A 21,463-nucleotide genomic window follows, 5' to 3' on the forward strand; every position below is an offset into this window, starting at 1 on the left:
ATATATAAATATATACATACACATATATATTAAACGTATCAGAAGCTGCTGCCATTACCACTAGCCAGAAATTATGCATGATCCGGTACGCAAGGCCCTGCTCCTCAGCATGACCTCCTAGATTACGCACTGCCTGTGCGCTGAAGCATCTCGGTGGCAACATGCTGGGGCCCCCACTTCGTGTCTGCTAGCCATAAGGTATGTGCGTCATCAGCTTATGTGCTACTTAAAGGCTGCTGCTAAGAAAATTAGACAATTACCAGACAAGTATCACTGCCAAACTTGCTTCAATGTTAAAAATGGCATGACACAACATGCACGAATGTGAAGTGATGGGACGGGAAGAGTGCCATGTGACAGACATTGAGTGACGAGTGTCACTTCACGTCCGCCTGCTTTGTGCCATGCGATTATTAACCTTGAACTATGTACCATGTAGCCCGGCAGATAGTGTTAATCAATTATATTGCTTAAATGGTACATACCATTACTCACTTGTAATAGTTTTAGCCAAGGTGAGATATTGTTGCAGTCGGCCTGTAACTGCCCCCCCCCCCCCACACACAAGATTTAGTGCACTCCATTTACCTGTCCTCCGTGGTGCGACGACAGGCATTGCCTCGTCCTCAGACTGCGATGCGCTGTCGTCGTCATCGCTGCTGCTGCTGCTGCTGCTTTCCAGGGCGATCGGGGCGACTGCGGAGGGAGGGATGGGCGTTATGCCCTGGCTTTGGAGCGCACGGAGCCGCGCCTCCTGCAGGCGCTTCATGCGCTCCTGCTCCTCTTTCTGGGCGTTCAATGTCACCTCGTCCAGGTCCGACTCGTTCTTGATGTCCCTGCATGCATGGGATGAAGTAGCAGATAATGTATTACCATCCCGAGGCTACAGTAGGGCTATTAACTCTTTCAGCAGCCCGCCCAGGTATATTCACCTGGCTGCTGATGAACACTCCGGGCCATGCTGAAGATAATTCATGAGCTTGAAACATCTATAGACTGGGGATCTCTTCTCGGAAGATCATTTTTGGTGATGCTATCACTTTCACGTGATGTACTACAAGGCGTGTTGTATGATTATAGCGGTTTTGCTCAACCAGTTGATCAGTATGCACTGAAAATTTTATCACCGAGAGTGACCGTTCGAGAATACATCCCTTGGTTGTGCAATCTATTCAGAAGTTGGTTTAACTACAATTTGATGGTAGGTGTCGTTTTTATATGACAGATGGTGCGACGAACCTTATTGAGTGCGTCGGTGTTGCTCTCGTCTCTCACTTTTCTACATAGGGGGTCGACAGAAAAGCCTGCCTATTTTTTAATGCTGCAGAAATTCAAATAACTTTTTCTGAATTCTGATTCAGTGGACTTCCTTGTTCAATGTGTCTCCAAGGGGCAATGACAGCGACAAGTATGGCATGCTGCCTGAGAAACAATAGCTATTCTAATTAAAATCATTAACTAGCATGCCTTATTTTTGTTTGAGCTTTCAGATTAAAAAGGTCGTGAAATGTTTAGCCACATCTTACCAATAAACAGCATTTGAACTTAAAGAATGGGGAAAAAAAGGAAAGCTGGCCAAAGAAAAGGAATTGATTTTGCGTGCCAATGAGTCTGATGATCATATAAAGCAAGAAGACCACACGAAAAAGTTGTCAGCGATGTGAATATCACTAGGCAAATAAAAAAAATTACACTAACAGAAATTGGCTTCAGTGCATGCCTGTTAACATGTGCTCCCAACATCACATGCAAACGATTCTGAATTTCTGTCAGAATGGGGAAGCTTACCAAGAAAAACAAAAATGTTTACATTGTAACGAAGGTGGGCTTCACTACACACAAGTGAGTCTATGCTCCCAACATCACACAACAGCTCGTGGAGCTAACTGATGTTATTGCAACAAGCACAAAATAAAGCAAGTTGTCTGGAAGAAGCGCGGAGCAACACAGGAGCTTAATTCACTTTCAGGCTTGCACAATAAACAGAAAAGGCGCTGGACGAGCTAGTCTTGTTCGTCATTTTCGCAAGTTTTCACTTGACGAGCTCACACGGACGAGACATCAAAATACCTCAAGGACTGTTTCTTTTGCAAACATGTGCAAAATACACAACACATAAGGGTATTCAATGAAAATATATACCCTGGAAACTTTTTGTTGCCTGTTGGCAACACCAGGCAGAACACTGAAGGTGAGCTTTGGCTCAGGCCATTCATGGCTTTGTGTGGAACTTGCACAAACAGTCCTACTCGGATGGAAAAAAAAAATACAGAAGCGTACGTTGCATTTCCTCTAATACATTACTTGTAAGATACCGCTGCAGCCTGGGATATTGAATTGGTTTTTTTTTCAACTCTGGTCACGCTTTAAATGAAAGCGAATTGTGCACTGCATTTCTCCCTCACCCTGTGTTCCAGCTATAACACGTGACTGCCGTCTGTCAGTCAGTATTGGCCGAAGAAAACCAGCCAGAAGCTCCGTACTCAAAGCCGAAACTTCGCAAGAAACAAATATTTTTCTGGCCTGTTGCCTGTAGACAACGCTCCTCCATAAAGGGTTAAAAGGACTTAAAATATTAAATTAGCTTAGACCGATAAAGTATTCTTTCAGAACTATTTTCGTTGATTTTGCGCTGAGTGCTTAATTACTAGAAGAGGCCAAACTTCCATAATTTTTAAAGAATTCAGACCGAAACCCCAGCACCTGTATCATCAGTGTGACGTCACGAAATTCAAAGTAATTTCTCGCATTTGAGCCATTGTGGCACCGTAGAAGCTCTCTAAACTTGCCAGGTTCAATCGTGGTCCACCTTTGTTGATAAAAAAAAAATAATTAACTGGGCCCTAATGGACAGCTTGAAGATCCCTGTCACGGTTAGCTAGTGCATGAACTTCAAGGCGGCATTACCACCCGACGTTCGTTTTTGTGTCTTTTTCAACTTAACAAGCCTCTTCTCATGTTTAGAGTGGCTTTTCAGTACTGCAGAATGGTAATTTATTATTACAGCTCTAACTTCAAAATGACAGCGCTAAGATAGAACATGGACAAAGCAAAAGGCCAAGAAACACAGCACTATGTTTCCATCTCTTTCTTTCCCTTGTGCAAGTTCTGCTTTCTTTTTTTTTTTTGCTGTTTTTAACCACACAAGAGAGTTGTGCATGAGCAGTAGCCGAATTCGGAATACTAAGCACCAGAAGAAAGCACTGGGAAACCTCAAAGTGCCCTAGATAACGTACTATAATAGCTTTTACACAAACCAGTTTCGACTTCGTTTCCCAGAAAGGTATAGGTGTCATGACACAGAAGTTGGCCACTTGGGAACAGAACATTGTGGCGTTTTTAGCCCTTTCTCCAGTTCATTTGGTCTCCTCCTACGCTGGTATGTGCCTCAAGCTGCAGAACGAGTAGCAGCATTGCAGACGACCAAGTGAGCCGGAGCGAGTACCATTACACCATGATGTTCTGTTCCCATGTGACCACCTTCTGTGTCGTCGTTTTACACTACCATCGGGCTACCATTAACATCAGTACCATCAGGGCACTCTGACTCAGAGCACTCAAAGGAGCAGTTCTGCGCGCCTGGCTGTATTCCCCCCCACCCCATTTGTATGCAGCCAGGAGCCAAACCTGGCGACCTAAACTCTAAAAATCATCACTCTAAGTCAACTGGGGGTGCGGAAAACGAAATTTTTCGATATATGACTCACCGAATGTTCTTCCTCTGGAACCCTTTCTTCGCGTCGGCGAGAATCTCCTGCTGTTTCTGCTTCTTCTTAGACCCTTCTTCCTTTTTACGTCTCCCTTTGCCTTTCTTGGTCGGTGAACTAGCCGCCGCATCAGGCTTAGCTGCGTCCTCTTTGGTGTCATTCTCGGCTGCTGCCTCAGCGCCGGCTTCAGGCTTGGCCCACTTGGCCTTGGACACCTCGGAGCTCGCCTCGGGAGGTATCCACGTCGTCTGCTGCTGCAGCTGTGCGAAGCCCTGCTGGTTCACAGAGTTCGCGGACATGTCGAACCTTGGCTGCTGGTGGTGGAGCTGCGAATTCTGCACCGCTGCGAGCGGGTCGTGCCCGTACAGCTCGAAGATGGGCTGGATGTTGGCATCGAGTCCGGTGGAGGCGATGCTGTTGTGCAGGTGCGACTGTGGCGCCATCATCTGGGAGCTCGAGGACATTGGGGGCATCATGCTCTGGTGGTTCATGCGCTGCGACGAAGTGGACTGCACGTGCTGCTGTGCCATGCTGCCATAACTGCCCTTTGGCTGCTGCGCCTGCTGTTGTTGCTGTGCTCTCGGTACCGCAGGCCTTTGAATTTGGTGATGCTGATGATGCTGCTGATGCTGCTGTTGCTGGTGCTGCTGGTGTTGTTGATGCTGCTGGTGCTGTTGTTGTTGCTGATGCTGTTGGTGCTGTTGTTGCTGATGTTGCTGATGCTGCTGATGAGATCGACTCGTCTGGCCACCCATGCCATCATGCTGCTGACCCATCATTGAGGTCGGCGAGGCCAGCTGTTGTGATGATGAGGACATCAGCGAGCGCTGATGCTGGCTGGAGATGCCAATAGACTGGTGCTGACTCGATGGAATTGGCTGGATGGGGGTGGTGGCGGGGGATGACATGGCCTCATGCTGGGATGTGGCCGGTGAGTGATGGTACGTCTGCTGCTGCTGTTGCTGCTGCTGGACCGATGACTGATGAAGATGCTGCTGTTGAGTGGCAGGGGACGGCGCGGCAGGCTGCTGCAGGTGCTGCTGAGTCGCCAGCCCATGCTGGAGGTAGCCCGGAGTCTTCGACTGGGTTGTGCCCGACGCTTGGAAAGGGTTCGACATGTGGTCGTTGCGCGTCATGTGCTGCTGGAAATACTGTGACGAGTGGAGCCCACTTCCTGCAGCCGATGTGCTGTGTCCGAACCACCATGGGGTCGCAGAGGTTGAGGCGGAGTACAGGTCATTGCCCGTGCCATAGCGCGACTGGTGCGGATCAGCGGTGGGTGTGGCCGTGTACTGGTGGTGTGGAAGCCAGTAAGGAGACCCTGCCATCGAGGAGGAGGCAGTCCCCGAGGCGCCCGAGTGAAGGTCAGCCATAGAGAAAGCTGACTGGTGAAACCAGGGGTTGGCGGCTGCGCTGGGGTTCAAAGGGGCAGATCCCGGCATGGCCTGGGATGAGCCGGAGCTCGGAAAACCCGGGAACATGTCGGAAGACGCCGGTTCGGTGCTCCTGCTGCAGCCGCTCTCAAGGAATCCTGCACATGGCACAAAAACCGAAATTTTTCCCAATGAGAGCATGTGCTTCTGCAAATGCTCTTGCATCACAGCTGATGTTTAAAAAAACAACAGGCAGATTGGTGTATCTAGCTGCTTTGTGTACAGCCAAAACAAGCATCTGGACAAGCTAATGGCATTTTAAAATGCGCAGAGTGCAGCTTACAGTTAGTACTGAAGTACACAGATTGGAAAAAAGAAAAGAATGAATAGGAGCATGTCACAAAATCTGATTCACTGCCACTGGTCTTTTCAAAGAACTCAGAAGGAGTGAATCCCTCGCCAAACTTTTGTAACACATACCTTGACTGTAGGTTTACAGGAAAGTTACTGCGTAGACTTGGCAGCATGAGGCTGCCAAGTTGGGGCTGCAGCCCAAAATTTTGAGAAAATTGTTTTTTTCCAACGAAGAAGCCAATGCGTTCAGTGCCCCGACGCCACGCACACGTGTTGGCAAATTTCCCCGTGCTGCGTACTCCTGCGTGCCACCACTAGATGGCAAGAGCCGCGGTGTGCACAAGTCACCGGCTGTGCCAGCACCATTTTGACTGAAAGGTTCGGTCCCGCGTAAGAACCGCACCTTGTCAAAACTGTTAAAAAAAGTGTGGCCCTTGCACGTGTCTACACAATAGGTACACAACATTTACGTTTTAACGAACAAAGAACAACGGAATTACAAACACTGCAATCATTTCGTGAGCAACTCATTCTGAAAAATTGGTTAAAGGTAAGAAGGTTGGCAAATAAATAATGTCTCTCTCTTTCATTATTTTTTTCATCCTGAAATGAAGCTATTCACGCCAAATTTACTACTGGCACATTAGTGTTTACTACACCTATGCGTGTAACTTAGCCATCACTAGTCTGAAGGTGTTACAACGGCATCCTGTATAGTTAATTTTGAGAACGGTCTGACCTGAAAGCACAAACTGAATAACAGACAGACACACAACCCAGGTTTCAGAACTAAGCGCTTTTGAGTCTGTGCATTCTCAAAATTAACATGAACTCGCCCCATTTATTGCTCGCCTCTAGAACTTTCCAACGACAGCTCGCTGGGTGCCGCCATAACACCCTCTGGACTGCTGTAATTATGCACAAGCCCCTGGCAAAAGCACTGCAGAAGCTGTAGCTCGTGCCTTTGTACCACTGTGCAACCATCCAGAGAGGATGGTGCTCTCTCTCTCCCCAATGAAAACATCTATGGTTAGCACTAATGTCTAAGACTTATCAAAATTAGTGATTGAATTGCTAGTAGTGAAGAAAAAGAAGCGTAAGAAACACAAATTTGTTTTAGGGGTGGGACGATATTCCTGATGACAGAAGCCTTGAACGGTTTATACTGGTGTCACACGGCCACTTTCAACCACAACAGACCACAACCTGGTTCAAATTCTTGACCGTGATAGGCTCCCTGTCGCACCTTGTGAAACGAAGCCAATCGCGACCGAGAAATTCACTTGATCGTGATCGAAAGTGCACCGTGTGACATCTGTACTACTGACATTTTCAATTTGGCTTTACATTTTTTTTTGCATTGACATAAGGTCCAAGCCCTCTAAACCCAAGAAGGAATACTGTCACATGTCAGAGTACCCTACACAATTTACTATAGAACCGTCTGTACTCGTGTAAACACACTTTTTTTTTGCCTTTTTACCGAGTGTGAGCCTTACACGAGGCAGGCGGCTTATGGCTATTCACTGAAGTCTTGAACTATGCACACAGTGCTGTGCAAATAAATACTGTACAGCCACTGGCTGCCGACTATGAACACATTTACAGTTGCCAACAGATCTTTCGGACATGGACTAGTGCCATCTTGTAGCATGCATAATGCTTATTGAAACTTTGTTTAAAATTTTCATGCTTCAAAGTGGGGGTGCAGACCTTACAAGAGGGCAAGCCTTGACGGTACTTGGTAATATGGCACTTGTTATTTTTAACCACTTTTGGTTCCAATGTGGCCCCATCATGGTGTCACTGCACATTGGCTCTCTTCATTTCCGTGGTCACTGCGGCTACCTGTGCAGCCAGAATAATAGCCCGCAGCACTATTTTTTATTTTGTTATCAGCAACGTTGTCGTACATAACCTTATCACTACACGACGTAAGCAAATTTTGCTTTTGGTCATGACATCACAAGGTCGGTGACGCAAACTTTGAGACCGAATTTATCAAATTGAAATGAAGAGTTTCAACACCTTCATAACTGCCACATGTCAGCCTTTCAAGTGCAAGAAGTGCGCAGCAGTTTTTTTACAATATCAAAAATATGCATCCATATTCTATTAAACAGACAAGTTAAGCAAAGCTTGCAACCAAACAGAAATTAAAGACGTATTTCTCTGGTGTGATAACGCCAATCCTTGTACAAATCTCGAGAACATGGAAGGCAACCGCAACATTTAACCAGATGGTGCTTCCCTGCTCACCACAAATTCATTTACTCATTTGATGTTTTCAGAATTTAGCATGTTCACTGAGATGTGGGTCATGGCAGTTATTCCTCCTGCGCGGCTGTGCAGGGCTTTCCTGCAATGCACAAGTGACATCTTTACTAGAAATCAGTGGAGAGGCAAAATTCTTGTCGCTTCTGATCTGATGCATTGTGGTGCCACCCTGATCCTGAACCCCCTGATCCCTCACCGGTGGATCATCAAGCCCAGTAATTTTGAGACTTTAGAGAGTGCTGCCACAGTGAATGTGTCAAAGGGACACTAAAGGGTCACACCAAGTCGGTTTAGGCTGGTAAAGCACTCATCCAAAACTATTTTCATTCATCTGGCAGAGGAAACATTAATTCTTACATCAAAAAAAAAGAAAGAGGGCCATACTTTAAATCTTGCACTGCAACCTTGGTTTGGTGCCAGCATGTCAGTGCCAGTATGTTAGCGTAAAGTTTACAAGAAAAATTACTAGAAGAAACTCTGGCCCTCCAATCTTTACACGTTGCTGCAAACAGCTACAAACACCTTAGAATCTTAACACAAGTGCAAAAACTACGAATTCCGGCAGGCAAACTAAGAGCAGCCATGATATATCTCGAGTTCTTCGACAGCTACACTCTGCTTAAGCACTTAGTTTGGACCAGGGTGTTAATTCATGTATTTGTCTGCTTTTTGTGCTTGTGGCTTCCGATAGTGCTAATGTTTATGTATCCTGTTTAAAAATTTCCAAGCAATCACACTTTTCTAAAAATGGCAAGGTATGCACACATGCGCATGACCATTGCAAAATTGCTGCTTTTACAACGCATTATACTGTCGAAATTGATCAACTTGCAAAGCTGTTTGAAGCCAGAAGTATTAGGTTTAAGCGAATCCATGTAATACTCATCAGTCTGATGCCAATTGAATTGCAATACGAGCAGTTTCAATAAACACTAGTGCCACAGTTCCCTCTAGTAATTTTTGTAGAAAACTGAGCGTGACAATGTGGATTTCAAAGCATTTAAAGTTTCTGAAGCTTGCTAGGTTGGGTCTCCGGTTCCTTCAGAGTGCAATGTAATCCTTCTGTATGGGTAAACAATTAGCTAGACCCTACTCAAGTCTGGGGACTGACTCTGTCAAAACCCATGGTGCTGTCAGCAAGTTGGAAGAGAGAACTTAGGACACCAAGGCCTGATCTCATGTTTACTAAACCTGCTCCTGTAAGGCTAAAAGTGGCTATTTCACGATGCAGAAATGCGATCTCCTAAAACAACTTAACACAGCTTAGAGGGACACTAAATCGATCTAGAATGATAAAAGTATTCCTTCAAAACTATATTTTTGCTAATTTCTTGACCATACCCTGATTACTAGAAGAAAAAGTGAAGGTAGGAGTTCCATTTCTTTAACTTTGTGCCAAAACCCCAGTGCCAGTACCTAGTGGGTAATCATGAATTTCAAGGTACTTGTATTGTTGTGGGCGTAGTAAAGGTTTAAGAAAATTGCTAAGCCCAGCCTATGGCTTTTAGAATACAACATGGTAAATAGTTAACTGGGCAATAACAGACACCATCAAAATACAATGATTCATGGTAAGGTTCGTTACAGCACGACACAAGACGAGGACAAAAGAAGGTATAAAACAAGAACATGGCGCTGACTCTCAACTGATATTTTATTGAAGATATGTCTAACATATATAGGTGCCAGTTGATAACCATGACATACACGAGACACAGAGATGGGTCGAGGCGTCTCTGTGTTATGACACAAATACAATGACGTCGTGGCAAGGTGGCATGGGAACCTTGAGGTGGCGTTGCCACATACCGTATTTTGTTCTTGTGTGATTGTGGAAGGGCTGTTTAACAACACAGCTCAAATTTATTTTTATCTTCAGTGTCCTTTTCATTCTGTGTGGGTTACTCAAAGATGCAGAACAGTGCACAATAAAGGTCAGGATGTGACTGTCAGAGTGACAGGCTTCATGATCAAACTGAAGTCCTTGGCAGCAGACTGATACAGGCCTGAAGTTGATGCAAGCTTGCCTGATACTGCATAATTTAGCGACCTGGATGAAAATGTCCAGTGTGCCACAGAGGTGCGAGAGCCAATCACTTCCACGGCAAACTTAACACAAGTTTTGATTGAACAGTTTTCCATGGAAACAGGAAACGTGGAGCACAACCTTTGTGGCACGCATGAAACTGCACAGCACGCAGGAAAAGCAGCGATTCGACCAAGTTGCGTCACGTCAGAACTTGCATGCGGTCTGCATGCGAAAACGCAGCAACCACCAGCAAACTAACCCAGTGCCACGCAATTAAGGATGAACCATCACCGTTGAAATTAAAAGTGAACCAAACATAAACATGATCAAGGTCGCTATTAGGCGCCGTGAACGCCAAGCTATATAATAGGCGCACACAAACAATGGCCAGTTCTTCCTTAACGAGTACAGGTAGTTAGCATGGCAGTGACACGGGTAGTCGGCACTCCCTAAGCGACCAAGTAACGACGCAGCACAGATCGGTGGTACTACTCACTTTCTAACTGGCCTAACCCTCCGGTCCATGCCTTCATGGTGTCCAAGCGCGGGTCCGGAAACACCAGGTCTTTGATGTCCATCACCCCTCAACGCCATCGTAGGAACCTGCGGTCAAGCGAGGCGGGAGATGGAACCGCGAATCGGGCGCGCCTGGTGCAAGTCAGCGGCGATCGCCTCTCGTGGCAGGTGTACTATAGCGTCTCAAGACGCCTGCCAACGACCAAGGAAACGCTGCTGCTCGACCCCGAAAAGCCGGCGAAGCGATCACGGTGGCCGAAATGCTGCCGCTCCACACAGCCGACGCTGGAGCTGGCGTTCGAAACATGGTTGAAAAGTGCACCTTCCGTTGTTGTCAAGCGTAACTTAACTACGCGTGCGTTCTGGGTGACAGGACTACATTACTCGCCTTCCCAGACAGCGGCAATATCGCGGGGTGCGTAAAACACGAGGAACGAACGCAACTACGAGGAAACGACGAGGAAGAAAAGAGCCGCGACCGTCGCACTGAAGAAAATTAAAGCGCCACAAAAGCGAACAAGAGCAGCTGCCCGTCAAGCTCGCGCATCCACGAGCTGTACAGTTGTTAAAAGGAGGAAAAACAAATCGTACAAACGTGGTTTCAAAGCCCGCCACCTTTAGGGCGGCCTTGACGCGTATTGCAAGTCGGGGAACGCTCAACTTTCCGTCACGATTCGGGCACGAATTTTCGGCGAGGGCAAAGCGGGGTAGCCGAAGGAGTCACTCAAGGGCCGCATTATCTCGCGAATGTACCCCGCGACGACTTGACGGTCCCGTCGCGCCGAATGACAAGCGAGCGAGCAGCGGGGTCCCCCCCACTCCAGCAAGACTGTTCCCGGTCAAACGCCGAGAGAGAAAGAAAAAAAAAAAAAGCGCCTCTAGTCCTGGGGTCTCGAACACGGACTCACCTGCTATGAGCGAGACGTCCATCGTCGGCGTTTTACAGGGGCCGCAAGATCGCGGGACAAGGCTAACCGTCAATCACGAAAGCCGCACACACAGGCACGCACCAGCACAGGCAGCAGTATAAACCCCCATTGTGAAAAAGCAGAGGCCCAGCCAGCCGAGAGAGAGACCGCACTAACCCTACGGTTAGGCCGGTCGGGGGGGATTGCCGTACGCACGGCGATCTGCGGGCCCGTGGGTTAGGCCCGTACTTACGTGCTGGTGCCTGGGCCGGGCATTTCGAGGCTCTCTGGCGTTCCCCGACGCGCCGAACGACGTCAAAAAACGCTCGGGATTCCGACACTGTTGACAAAACATCCACAAGACACGGACGAAATGGCGACACGGTGGGGTTCACGCTGTTTCCGGTTCCGGAGTTGCGTACGGGAGAAGCAGCAGCGAGCGGGCTCACCCCCTCCACATCTCCGTGGAAAGAAGAGTCCGTGGGGATGCAGGTCTGAGGCAAACGCTGCGTTTGGCTGTTCGGTGCCTTCTTTTCTTTACTTCGAGCAGCCTTTTTTGCTCCTTTTCCTGCTCACCCCGGCAAAAACGGTTTCGGGGATGCGCGTGGACCTTCGCTTCAAGCCATTAGCCGACGCGGTACGAAGCGTGTAGCTGCCCTAGTTGCGAAGCGCAGGAGGCATTCAAGCGAATATCGGACAGGCACGGGAGGAAAGCCGGCAGGCGCTGGGTGTGTAGCTGTTTGCCTTTTCATTTTCTAGTTTGCCGAGACACGGGCAAGAAGACGGGAATTAAAGCTAAACGCGCGTACTACTACAGTCGCGCGTTACCTCATGCCAGCGCCGCGAAGGCGGCGACATCGAACGCCGCTGCTGTAAAAAAAGAAAGAAAAAAAAAACAGTTTCCTGGCGGGTGCGAGACTCGCGACGGTTGCAGTAGTTTCACAGTTTTATTTCATTGTTTGCGTTTGTGTCGTTTCATTAAGACGGCGCGTAGCAGCACAAGCGAGTCGCGCGCGTTAGGAGAAGGTGTTATGAAGCCGCGCTCTTATCGATTTATGCAAAGTGCGCGCGTTTCCCGCGCGCTACGCGTAGCTAGGATGAGTGCGACTAATTTCACACTTGCCGTTGTCGAAGAAGGCCGCTACTGTACTGTTAGCGGTGGTGATGAGGGCACTAGCTGGCACCATCTCGTAAGCCCGAGCACATGCATGATGTATGGCGGCGTGGGAAGCTATGGTGGGAGTGGGAAGTTCCACAGTGCTGCAGTCCACTTTGGTGGAACAGGTCGTGTCTACCACAAGTTATAAAAGACGCGTGGCCGAAGCAAATTGGTAACTAAAGCGTGTCATTGCATTTTGATAACCGCTCTCCGTGCAAACCGAACCTCCGCACCTAAAGGCTTATCTTAAACTTCTGGCGACAACCGACTGAAAGTTTCTATAGTGCTCAAATTATTCAGTGCAGCCGGCAATTAGAATACCGAAAAGTTTTCCGCCAGCTTGTTTAAGAGGTAAGTTCAAAGATAATGCCTGACTCGAATTAATAAACGAAATTTGACAGCGTACATGACCACATTTCCTCTTCGAAAAGGGGCTGCCGTTCACATAAAATGCTACCAGTGTTTTACTGGAGCACGCTCCGACGAAATCTGTGACAGTCGTGGAACTCGTCTAATCGTGCAAGCCATTCCGGATTCCATTCATTCGACACTCGCTCAAAAAAAGAAAGGAACACGAGAGAAAGAAAAGAAAAGCACAACAACCGTCAAAGCGCATCTCTGTCCATGAAGTGCAAAGAATTAATTCTCGGTTCAAGGCCGGCCGGAAAACCCTGGACAACCAGGGAATTGGATACCAGGGCAGGGAGGCTGCTTCCCGTCCCCGATGAGATCTTGCGCAACACCAGAGTGGACTCGATACCGAGGAACATAAGACAGGAGATCGGCGAGAGCCAAGGGACGCTGATAGACTGCAGCACGCGTACGACGGACACGCACGCTACGTGGACGGGGCTGAGTATACGCCAAGCTACGCGGCTTCACGACGGTCGTCGTCGACGCGACCGGCACTGTTCGCATGACCGCCAGCACGAGATGCACCAAGGCAGAGCAAGCGGCCGGAGGAGGCGGCCATCGCCCTGGCCATCGCCGACCGCTACTGCGACACGGTGCCTAGGTATACTTTGTGGCGCAAAATGCACTTCTTGAAAAGGGACAGAAGAAAGTAAGACAGTGAATTAAGTCACTGTCTTCCTTTCTTCTGTCCCTTTTCAAGAAGTGCATTTTGCGCCACAAGGTATACCTAGGAAATCTAAGCACCAACTTGCCCAAGCAGAAGTCCTTTTGCCGCACGGTGACGTGTGACTCGAGGCGGGCAGCGAGAAATTACGCCAAAGGCTAGATAGCGAAGGAAGCGGTGCGCATACTGCAGGCAATCAAAGAACGACGACGGCAGCAAACGACAAGTGAGAATCGAGAGGTTCCCGGCGGGCGAGGCGTCGGACCGCAACGCCAACCACAGCGAGACGCGCTCGCTAAACTGACCGCGCCTCGGTCGACTGGCCGTTGTGGTTCAGCACCAAGAACCGAATACAACGACGTAACCAAGGCTTTCCGCCTGGCTCGCAGAAGCCTCCCACCCGGTTGCTCGGGGCTTAGTCGAGAGCAAGCCGTTTTATTCAGACAGCTGCAGACGGGCTCACTCCCCAGACCGTCGCTGATGCACAGAATGTATCCCGAGACGCACCCGGCAGACAAGTGCAGAGTCTACCGAATTAAGGGAGACGGCCGGCTTCGCACACGTACTTGCTGTGGAATTGCACCAAGTACCAGGAAGAAGCCAAGTCTGGGAGCATCTCGCCGCAACTCGAAGCAGCCGCAGGGAGCGACAATCTAAAATAACAACTCTGGGCCGTCCAGCAGGTCATCGAGGCGCTGGCCCGGCAGCGACCCAGCGAGCCGGCAACGGCGAGCGGGGACCCAGGCCGCGCGGCCAGCGCCTAGAAGACGACGTAGGCCCCGTCCGAAACGCACGCGCAAGCACGCGTTTTACTGCAGGCTCAAATAAACGTTTTACCAATCGAATCTCGGTTCAAACTGTTTCAACCCATGCCATGATGTATAAAGACTGAAAGTTGGCCAAGTCGGAACGGATTAATAAGCCATATGCGCAGCACAACTAGGAAACACGCAGTGAATGACAAATTATACGCAACGTTATATGTCTCGTAAAAGCAGCTAGTATTAGCAGCACGTACAGAAATGTACAATACAGTAATACACAGAGTAATATATACAGTACAAAGCCCGTAGGCTTTGCTGATACCAAGGGATCGACGGGTCAAATTAAAACAAGACCTACAAACAAATACAATAAATCAATAAAAAATAAAAGTGTTTTATGGGCCATAAGAGTCCCTTGTTCACGATAAAACTGGAAAGGAAACGGCCCTCTTGCGCAACTACGGATTAGGTGACGCACCGTGTAGATGGGTCGAGTCTAGAGATTACCAAGTGAATAGTTTATCGCTTGTGGTGTCCGCTGCATCTGCGTGCTGACTCAAACAGCAACCTCATCGATAAAGGCATCTCCACGGCGACGAAGACTTCTCCATGGCGTCTTGTCGTTTTTGTCCTCCCCCCTCCTCCAGTTAAATGAATATATACAATTACCCTCGCTTGCACGTCGGGCCTAGATGAATGATGTACAATATGAACCTACAGACACAAGTTTTTTTTTCTTTCTTGACTTCCCAGCCTTTCTAATAAATTTCTCTCTCAGCTCTTTCTCGACTAAAACATGTCAATTCTGACTTGATTTCAGACTAGTGAAATATTCTTTCTATGCTCAGTAACCGCTCATCTGGAGGGAAAACGTTAATTGTTGGAGAAAGATGAAGGCGATAATATAATCTCCTTGAACTTCGCGCCCTAAATCGCAGCGCTGCTACGCCATTGATCTTTAAAAACTGCAAAGTATTTCCCTGAATTTGCGCCGTGTTTTTGGCGCAGGAAAATTTATGAAAAAAGCTTGCTACAGGTTGAGTGCTCGGTTCTTTAATGATACATATGTAGTACTCTTTCTTTTTACTGACAGATGATGCGTCGTCAAAATTCATGACGTCATGACGAACTGGTACGGAAAACTGCGGGTGGCGGCGCCATGGGCCAACACCCTCTAGAGGTGTCTAGGAGGTGTTGCATGGGCACCGTATTCTGCATTTGAGTGCTTTTTTTGATTTGCCGCGCCTCCTATACGGTAAGTGTGGCCGCTTTGATATTGCAGACGCGTAGTTTACTTATAAGTGCCAACTGGCCAACAATAAGTGCTGCCGGCGGTGGCCACCATAGTGATGGCGTAATGTCCTTGGTGTTGCGCGCTGCTAAGCCTAAGGGCGCGGGATCAAATGAAGAAACGCCCATGCCGTGCATTGGGTGCAGAATTGATCCCGAGTCCACGACTACGGCGTGCCACATGGTCGTATCGGGGTTTTGGCGCGTAAAACCCCAGAATTCTTTTTTAAGTGGTGTACATGGCAATAAACGAGAATGGGGTTTACCGAGGGGCCCGATTTTTATTAGTCATATCATGCGAAGCCAACAAACGCTGACACCAAGGACAACATAGGGGAAATTACCTGTGCTTAATAAATGAAATAAAGAAACGATAAATTCTGGAAATGAAGGTGGATGAAAAAAACAACTTGCCGCAGGTAAGGAACGATCCCACAACCTTCGCATGCTTGCCGCAAATGGCGAACGATCCTACGACCTTGGCATGCGAAGTTCGTAGGATCGTTCCCCACCTGCGACAAGTTGTTTTTTCATCCACCTTCATTTCCATGAATTTCATTTCGATGACTTTATCGTTTCTTCATTTCATGCGAAGGTTGTGGGATCGTTCCCCACCTGTGGCAAAGGTGTTTTACAGCGCCTCTACCGTCCAAGGAAATTTTCGTGTCGTAAGCAAAAAAAAAAAAACCCTCCCGAAGATAGTGAAATGCCGGGCCGACCCGCGGCGGAGGCGAAGCAGGCGTTAAGCACTACCCATACGTGGGCCGATCCCGAAGACAGTGCAATGCCGGGCCGACCCGAACCGGAAGTGAAGCAGGCGTTAAGGGGCGCACATACACAGCTTCGCTGGTCATCCTTCTTCACAGAGTGGAAGGGCACAGAGCTTTTTTCATCCACCTTCATTTCCATGAATTTATGGTTTCTTTATTTCATTTATTAAGCACAAGCAATTTCCCCGATGTTGTCCTTGGTGTCAGTATTTGTTGGCTTCGTATGATATGACTGAAACATGGTGATGACGTTTTCGGCTCCGCAATCACTTCCGGCGCATGCAGTTAGCAAAAGCATGGTCTTCGAGATCAGCATCTGTACGCAGAGGAAGTCATCGCTGGGGCGTGGATTCGTGCACCACCCATATTATGCGCGATTTACTATTTGGGAGACCGCCATCAGGCGTCGCTTCATTTTGTACTGACCAAAAGCAAATTTACTAATCCCTGTGTATACCTTTATTTCTTGACAGAAGCATAGCCAGAACTTGTACTTCGAGGAAAATCTGCCATTAGAGGGACATTGAAAAAAAAAAAAAACTTGAGACTCTTTTCAAACCCGCTTCAGGTAAAGCCCCTTAAACTTCGTAAAGTAGCGACACTCTCCTCCTCCGCCTTCACCCTCCTCGTTTCTCCTCTTTCACGCTCCCTCCTCGACCGTGGCGCCACCTACACTGCTCGAGCGTAGCAACGGCGCCAACATGCGCTCCTCGCCCCCCTTGACGCTTCTCGAGCAAAAATGGCGCTGAAGCATGGCGCGAGGGCCCACGTGATGCTATTAGGCCAATAGCGACGCGGCGTCGGCCAGAGCACGCGAGGAGCAGGCGGCATTCTTCAAAGCGTGGCACCACTTTACGAAGTTTAAGGGGCTTTAACGGACCCCGCCTTTTTCTTTCTTTCTTTTATTCTTCTCTTTCGCGTATTTGCCGAGTGGCGCGCTTCCGGGGTCGGTCTCGCGCGCGAGCTGTTGCGTTTGTCTCGTTTCGCGCAGCGGATGATTTTGTGCGCTCTGCACGAGAACACCTGATTAGCGGTATAAGTCAGGGCCACAATCACGAGCACTGAGGCAGGCTCGAGAGCTCGGATCCAAGAGCATGATCGCGGCGCTCGAACACGGTAAAAAATGACATCGTTTCGTTCTCTGTGCGCGCGACGTGGGTACAAGCAGACGAAACGGAAGTACATCTCTTGCTACGGTACGAAGTAAAACAAAAACACGTATGTTATATGTTTTAGCATTTCTCTCAACTTTAATTCATCTATTCAAGCAACAGATTAAACAAGTAACTGATGGTGTCTTGAATGATTCTCGAACTCATGCGTCAGTAAGAGTGACGTCACAGCACTGCCATATACGTAGCGGCACTCTCCTCCTTGTGGCGCTTTCCTCCTCGATTCTGTTCGCGCGCCGGCTGCGCGGGCTGCGCACGGCACGCTTCTTCCTTGGCTCCCGCGGACGGGCCGCGGTATTCGATGGAGGCGCGTGATTTTGGACCAGTTGCGCGGCCCAGTGGTGCAGAAAATTTTGAAAAACGGTGATAACAGTATCGAGAATGTTGAAGGTTTCTTTAATTTATTCAGCACAAGTTATTCCACCTATGTTGTCCTTGATGTTAGCGTTTGTTGGCTCCTTATGAGAAGGTTCCGCGATGACAGTCATGGCCCCACTTACAGATGTCGGCAGCTGAAGAGACCCGGCGGTCTGAGCAAGGGTGCTCGGATGTGTCGTACAGTTGGGGCAGGTGGCGTCATCCATCCATTACAAGTATGGCGGCGCAAAACGCCACAGTTGGGACGAACAAGTACAAACACGACGGGCGCGAACTCGCAACTGCAGGTCCAACTACACACAGTGTATAGCTGAGGCTTACGATGCGCATGCGCGCATGAAATGCAGAAAGAAAAAGAAGTGGAAGCGAAGAACGTGATCGATATAGCCACCCACACCTATGTCACACCGTAAACGGAGGTAATGTGACGATTCTAATCTACCCTCTGCACAAAACGCACACGTGAGACATGTAGGATTCACGCAGTACCATCATCAATATGACTACGCACAGTGGTATAGCCAGAATTTTTTTTTTGGGGGGGGGGCTTGTGGGAGGGGAACGGATTTGTGTTGGTATGTGCTGCCCAGCTCTACCCATAACATGTGCCCGCGGTGTGCACGTGGTCTGAAAGAACCTGCCTCCCTGTGAATATCGACGTTAAAGCTAGTAGCATTGAAGCAATGTAGAGATACACTGGCCGCTATGACAATGCCGAAACGTGCATGCAGCCAGGTTTCTCTCTCGCGCTTCACACTGCGCGCGCTGCACCATCTTGCGGTGCCGCCTCGAAGTTTGCGGCAAGAAAAAGAAATTTTGAGGATTTTTTTTTGTCATGGAAGAGCGGTGCATATGCAGTGCATGATACACACGTACCTAGTATACGATTTGAAACATTTGAACACTTCCAGCACTACGTACAACACCGGTGGTGGCGAGTTGTAGATGTAGTAATTCCTTATCTTTGAGCTCCCGCTGCTGCTTGTGGCCACAGTGGCCAGTTTGACTAATGTACGCATAGTGCAGATGAGCAGAATCTCGTGGATTACTTCCGGGCTACAGAAGACGAATACGGTCTTTGGACCCTTGATTTTGAGAGGATGATCGAGTGCAGCGTATGCAGGAGCATCAGCTTTTCCGTTGCCAGCAATAGCAATGTGGGAGGGAATCCAGTGAAACTTTACTGTGAAGCCTTTGTTTCCAAGTTCTTTCACAAGGGCTAGTGACTTGCGCGGGCCGGTAGACAGTGGTAGAGTTGTTCCACCAACGCATGTGTTTTATGCTTGAAAGCCGAGCGCAAGCCGCTCGCCTCCTCATAACCTACACACTTTAGCACAACATGGGCCTTTATGGACGTCGCTTTATTAAAAAATGCTTACCACAAGTTTTATTGCGGCAGGTGCGCGACAGTTAAAACGGACAAATGATTTGGGAGTTTAGAAGTGCGAGTCATTCTTGGTTCGTTTCTGTGAGGGACCGGCGGAAGTCCGTCAGAGCCCGCGCTTTCCGCTGCTCTTCGAGAAGTCGAAGTCTCAGCTCTTCGCCTTCCATCTTCGAGTGCAGCGCGAGGACCCCCAGCGTGCCGGCGAGCTCGATCTCGGCTCTGCGCAGCCTCCTCTCCACGTCGTCTTCGAAGAGTGGACTCTGCAAAGTTTAGAGGGACACTTAAAATGAAAAAAGAAAAGATCACCGGCGATTACGATACTCCCTAGTGCGAAACCTGCGCGCATGCAGCTGTATGCGTGTTTTCATTTCGCGATATACTGGCTGGCGTAGACAATCGGTCTCGTGCCGCACGTACGTTGCAAACGGAGCGAAGGATAGCGCCACTGCCTCGCTAATAGAGACTTTTAGTGCGTCCGGTACCCCGGCAGGCGCGGGCGGTTTGCCGGATGAGCGGGGACGTAAACCTGAGCGGCCAGGTTGGTGGCGCCAGCTGGTGGTGCAAAGTTCAACCACCCAAACACAAAGCCAATTACTATATTCTTACTTACTATATTCTTTATCAGAGACCTTTAGCGTGTCCGCTATTCCGGCAAACTGGGGCGTTTTGGGCGGATTGCCGGATGGTGGGGGGCGTAAACGTGAGCGGCCGGAGCGGTGAAGCCGCCTGGTGTTGTAGAGCTCAACCAGACAAACACAGAGCTAAAATTGCAGTAACCTACTTTATTCTGCTTCGCTGCTGGTGCAAATTTCCGGCAGCGGCGTAATTGTGTTCATAATTACGCTGCTGTCGAAAACTTACACCTCAGCTAAGAAGAATATAGTAATTGGCTTTGTGTTTGGGTGGTTGAACTTTGCACCACCAGCTGGCGCCACCAACCTGGCCGCTCAGGTTTACGTCCCCGCTCATCCGGCAAACCGCCCGCGCCTGCCGGAGTACCGGACGCACTAAAATTCTTAATATCGCGAGGGCCGGCGCGTGGGTGACGCGCGGGCGCGATTCACAGACGCCGCCGCCGGCAAACCTACCAGACGACGCGCGCTACTCTGGCGCCATCTCGTAGCCACCGTCGGCGCGCTAAGCTTTTCTTCTCACGCTTTCGCCATACCCTCCTCCGCTTTCCGCCTCATGGTTCCGCTGCACACCTCCTCGTGCCTCTTCTCTCTCGCCGCTTTCTTCACGCCTACCCCCCCCCCCCCCCCGCTGTGCGCCGTGTTCGCTCTCATCTTTCGCTGTGGTCGTTCGCTCGGTTACGCCGGGAACGCCGACGCTCGCCGCAGGATCGGGCGCTTAAGAGCTGCGCTCTAAAATGGTTCTAGCTGTGTTAATCAGTACACCAACTTTACACAACACTAAACAATTGGGCTCCAATCCACACTGTGAATGTGGTTAGCCAACGAAGCTGCGGTATCACATGATCTGATATACCAATGTGACGTAGCCTTGAACGATTGAGCAATGCACTACATGAAATGACTGACAGCAAGACAATTGTCTAGCCTGAGCACGACACTGTTGTACATGTATTGGCATTGCTGTTTCCATCACTGCTCATCGTGTTCATGCGGCTCTTCGGGAGTCCTAACGATCCGTGGCCTTCTCACAGTGCTATCACAACACAAATGAAATCAGTTGCGAGGCGGGTTCTTCTTTTACATATGAAAGTGCAGTGATGTCACTCCCTGCTTCGTATGCTACAGTTGCTGCTCCCCGGCAAGTGCCGCCTATGCAATCGTAATCTTTACTGGGAAACGCATGCGGCAAATGCTGTATGCTTCGCATTGTTTGAGCGCACCTTATCATCTAGCATGTGATTTTGACACTTGTTTTGTGCTTTTCTTTACTGAAATGAATACTAGGGTGTGCCTTTCATGCATAATGCCAATGGAGATTGGCACTTTTCACTTCAACTCGTGGAATGGTTTTCTGTCTACTGTTCTGTTGACGGAGACAAAGAAATACCGGGATCCTAGCCATATAAAACTTCGATGTAAATAAACGGAAAAAGAAAGCCACCCTTATCTCTGAGGAAACGTGTTGTAAACCAGAGAAGACGCAATGATGGATGGCAACACCATCTTGATACTGCTGCACCAGCTTGCTGCGACGTCAGAGATTTTGGTGCCGTCTGCTCGGACCTGGTTAAATTTTTATTCGTAGCAATGAATGACATTGTATCCTAAAAGGGCCAAACACTGAATTTAGGAAGTTTCTAGAACCTTTACTAAACTACGACGGCCAAAA

The 21,463-nt window shown here is 48.8% G+C and overlaps 2 protein-coding genes across 5 annotated transcripts in view; both read right to left on the reverse strand.

Annotated features, from left to right (window-relative positions):
• LOC142557342 (helicase ARIP4) overlaps positions 1 to 11,952 on the reverse strand; it is a 47,776-nt gene extending 35,824 nt beyond the window's left edge. Inside the window, exons 1-4 of one of the 4 annotated variants that reach the window (XM_075669105.1) lie at positions 11,418 to 11,952; positions 10,237 to 10,343; positions 3,708 to 5,238; positions 589 to 836 (exon numbers count right to left, since the gene is read on the reverse strand). In XM_075669105.1, coding sequence (XP_075525220.1) covers positions 589 to 836; positions 3,708 to 5,238; positions 10,237 to 10,318 — 1,861 coding nt within the window. In that variant the 5' untranslated portion in view covers positions 10,319 to 10,343; positions 11,418 to 11,952. The other 3 variants (XM_075669102.1, XM_075669103.1, XM_075669104.1) reach the window with 3 other exon arrangements.
• A 7,165-nt stretch (positions 11,953 to 19,117) lies between these two features.
• LOC142558523 (mutS protein homolog 4-like) overlaps positions 19,118 to 21,463 on the reverse strand; it is a 53,606-nt gene continuing 51,260 nt past the window's right edge. Inside the window, exon 21 of the mRNA XM_075670657.1 lies at positions 19,118 to 19,419. Coding sequence (XP_075526772.1) covers positions 19,225 to 19,419 — 195 coding nt within the window. The 3' untranslated portion in view covers positions 19,118 to 19,224. The remainder of the gene's footprint in view (positions 19,420 to 21,463) is intronic.

This window comes from Dermacentor variabilis, chromosome 9, assembly GCF_050947875.1.
Source record: "Dermacentor variabilis isolate Ectoservices chromosome 9, ASM5094787v1, whole genome shotgun sequence".
Taxonomy (NCBI): Eukaryota; Metazoa; Arthropoda; class Arachnida; order Ixodida; family Ixodidae; genus Dermacentor; species Dermacentor variabilis.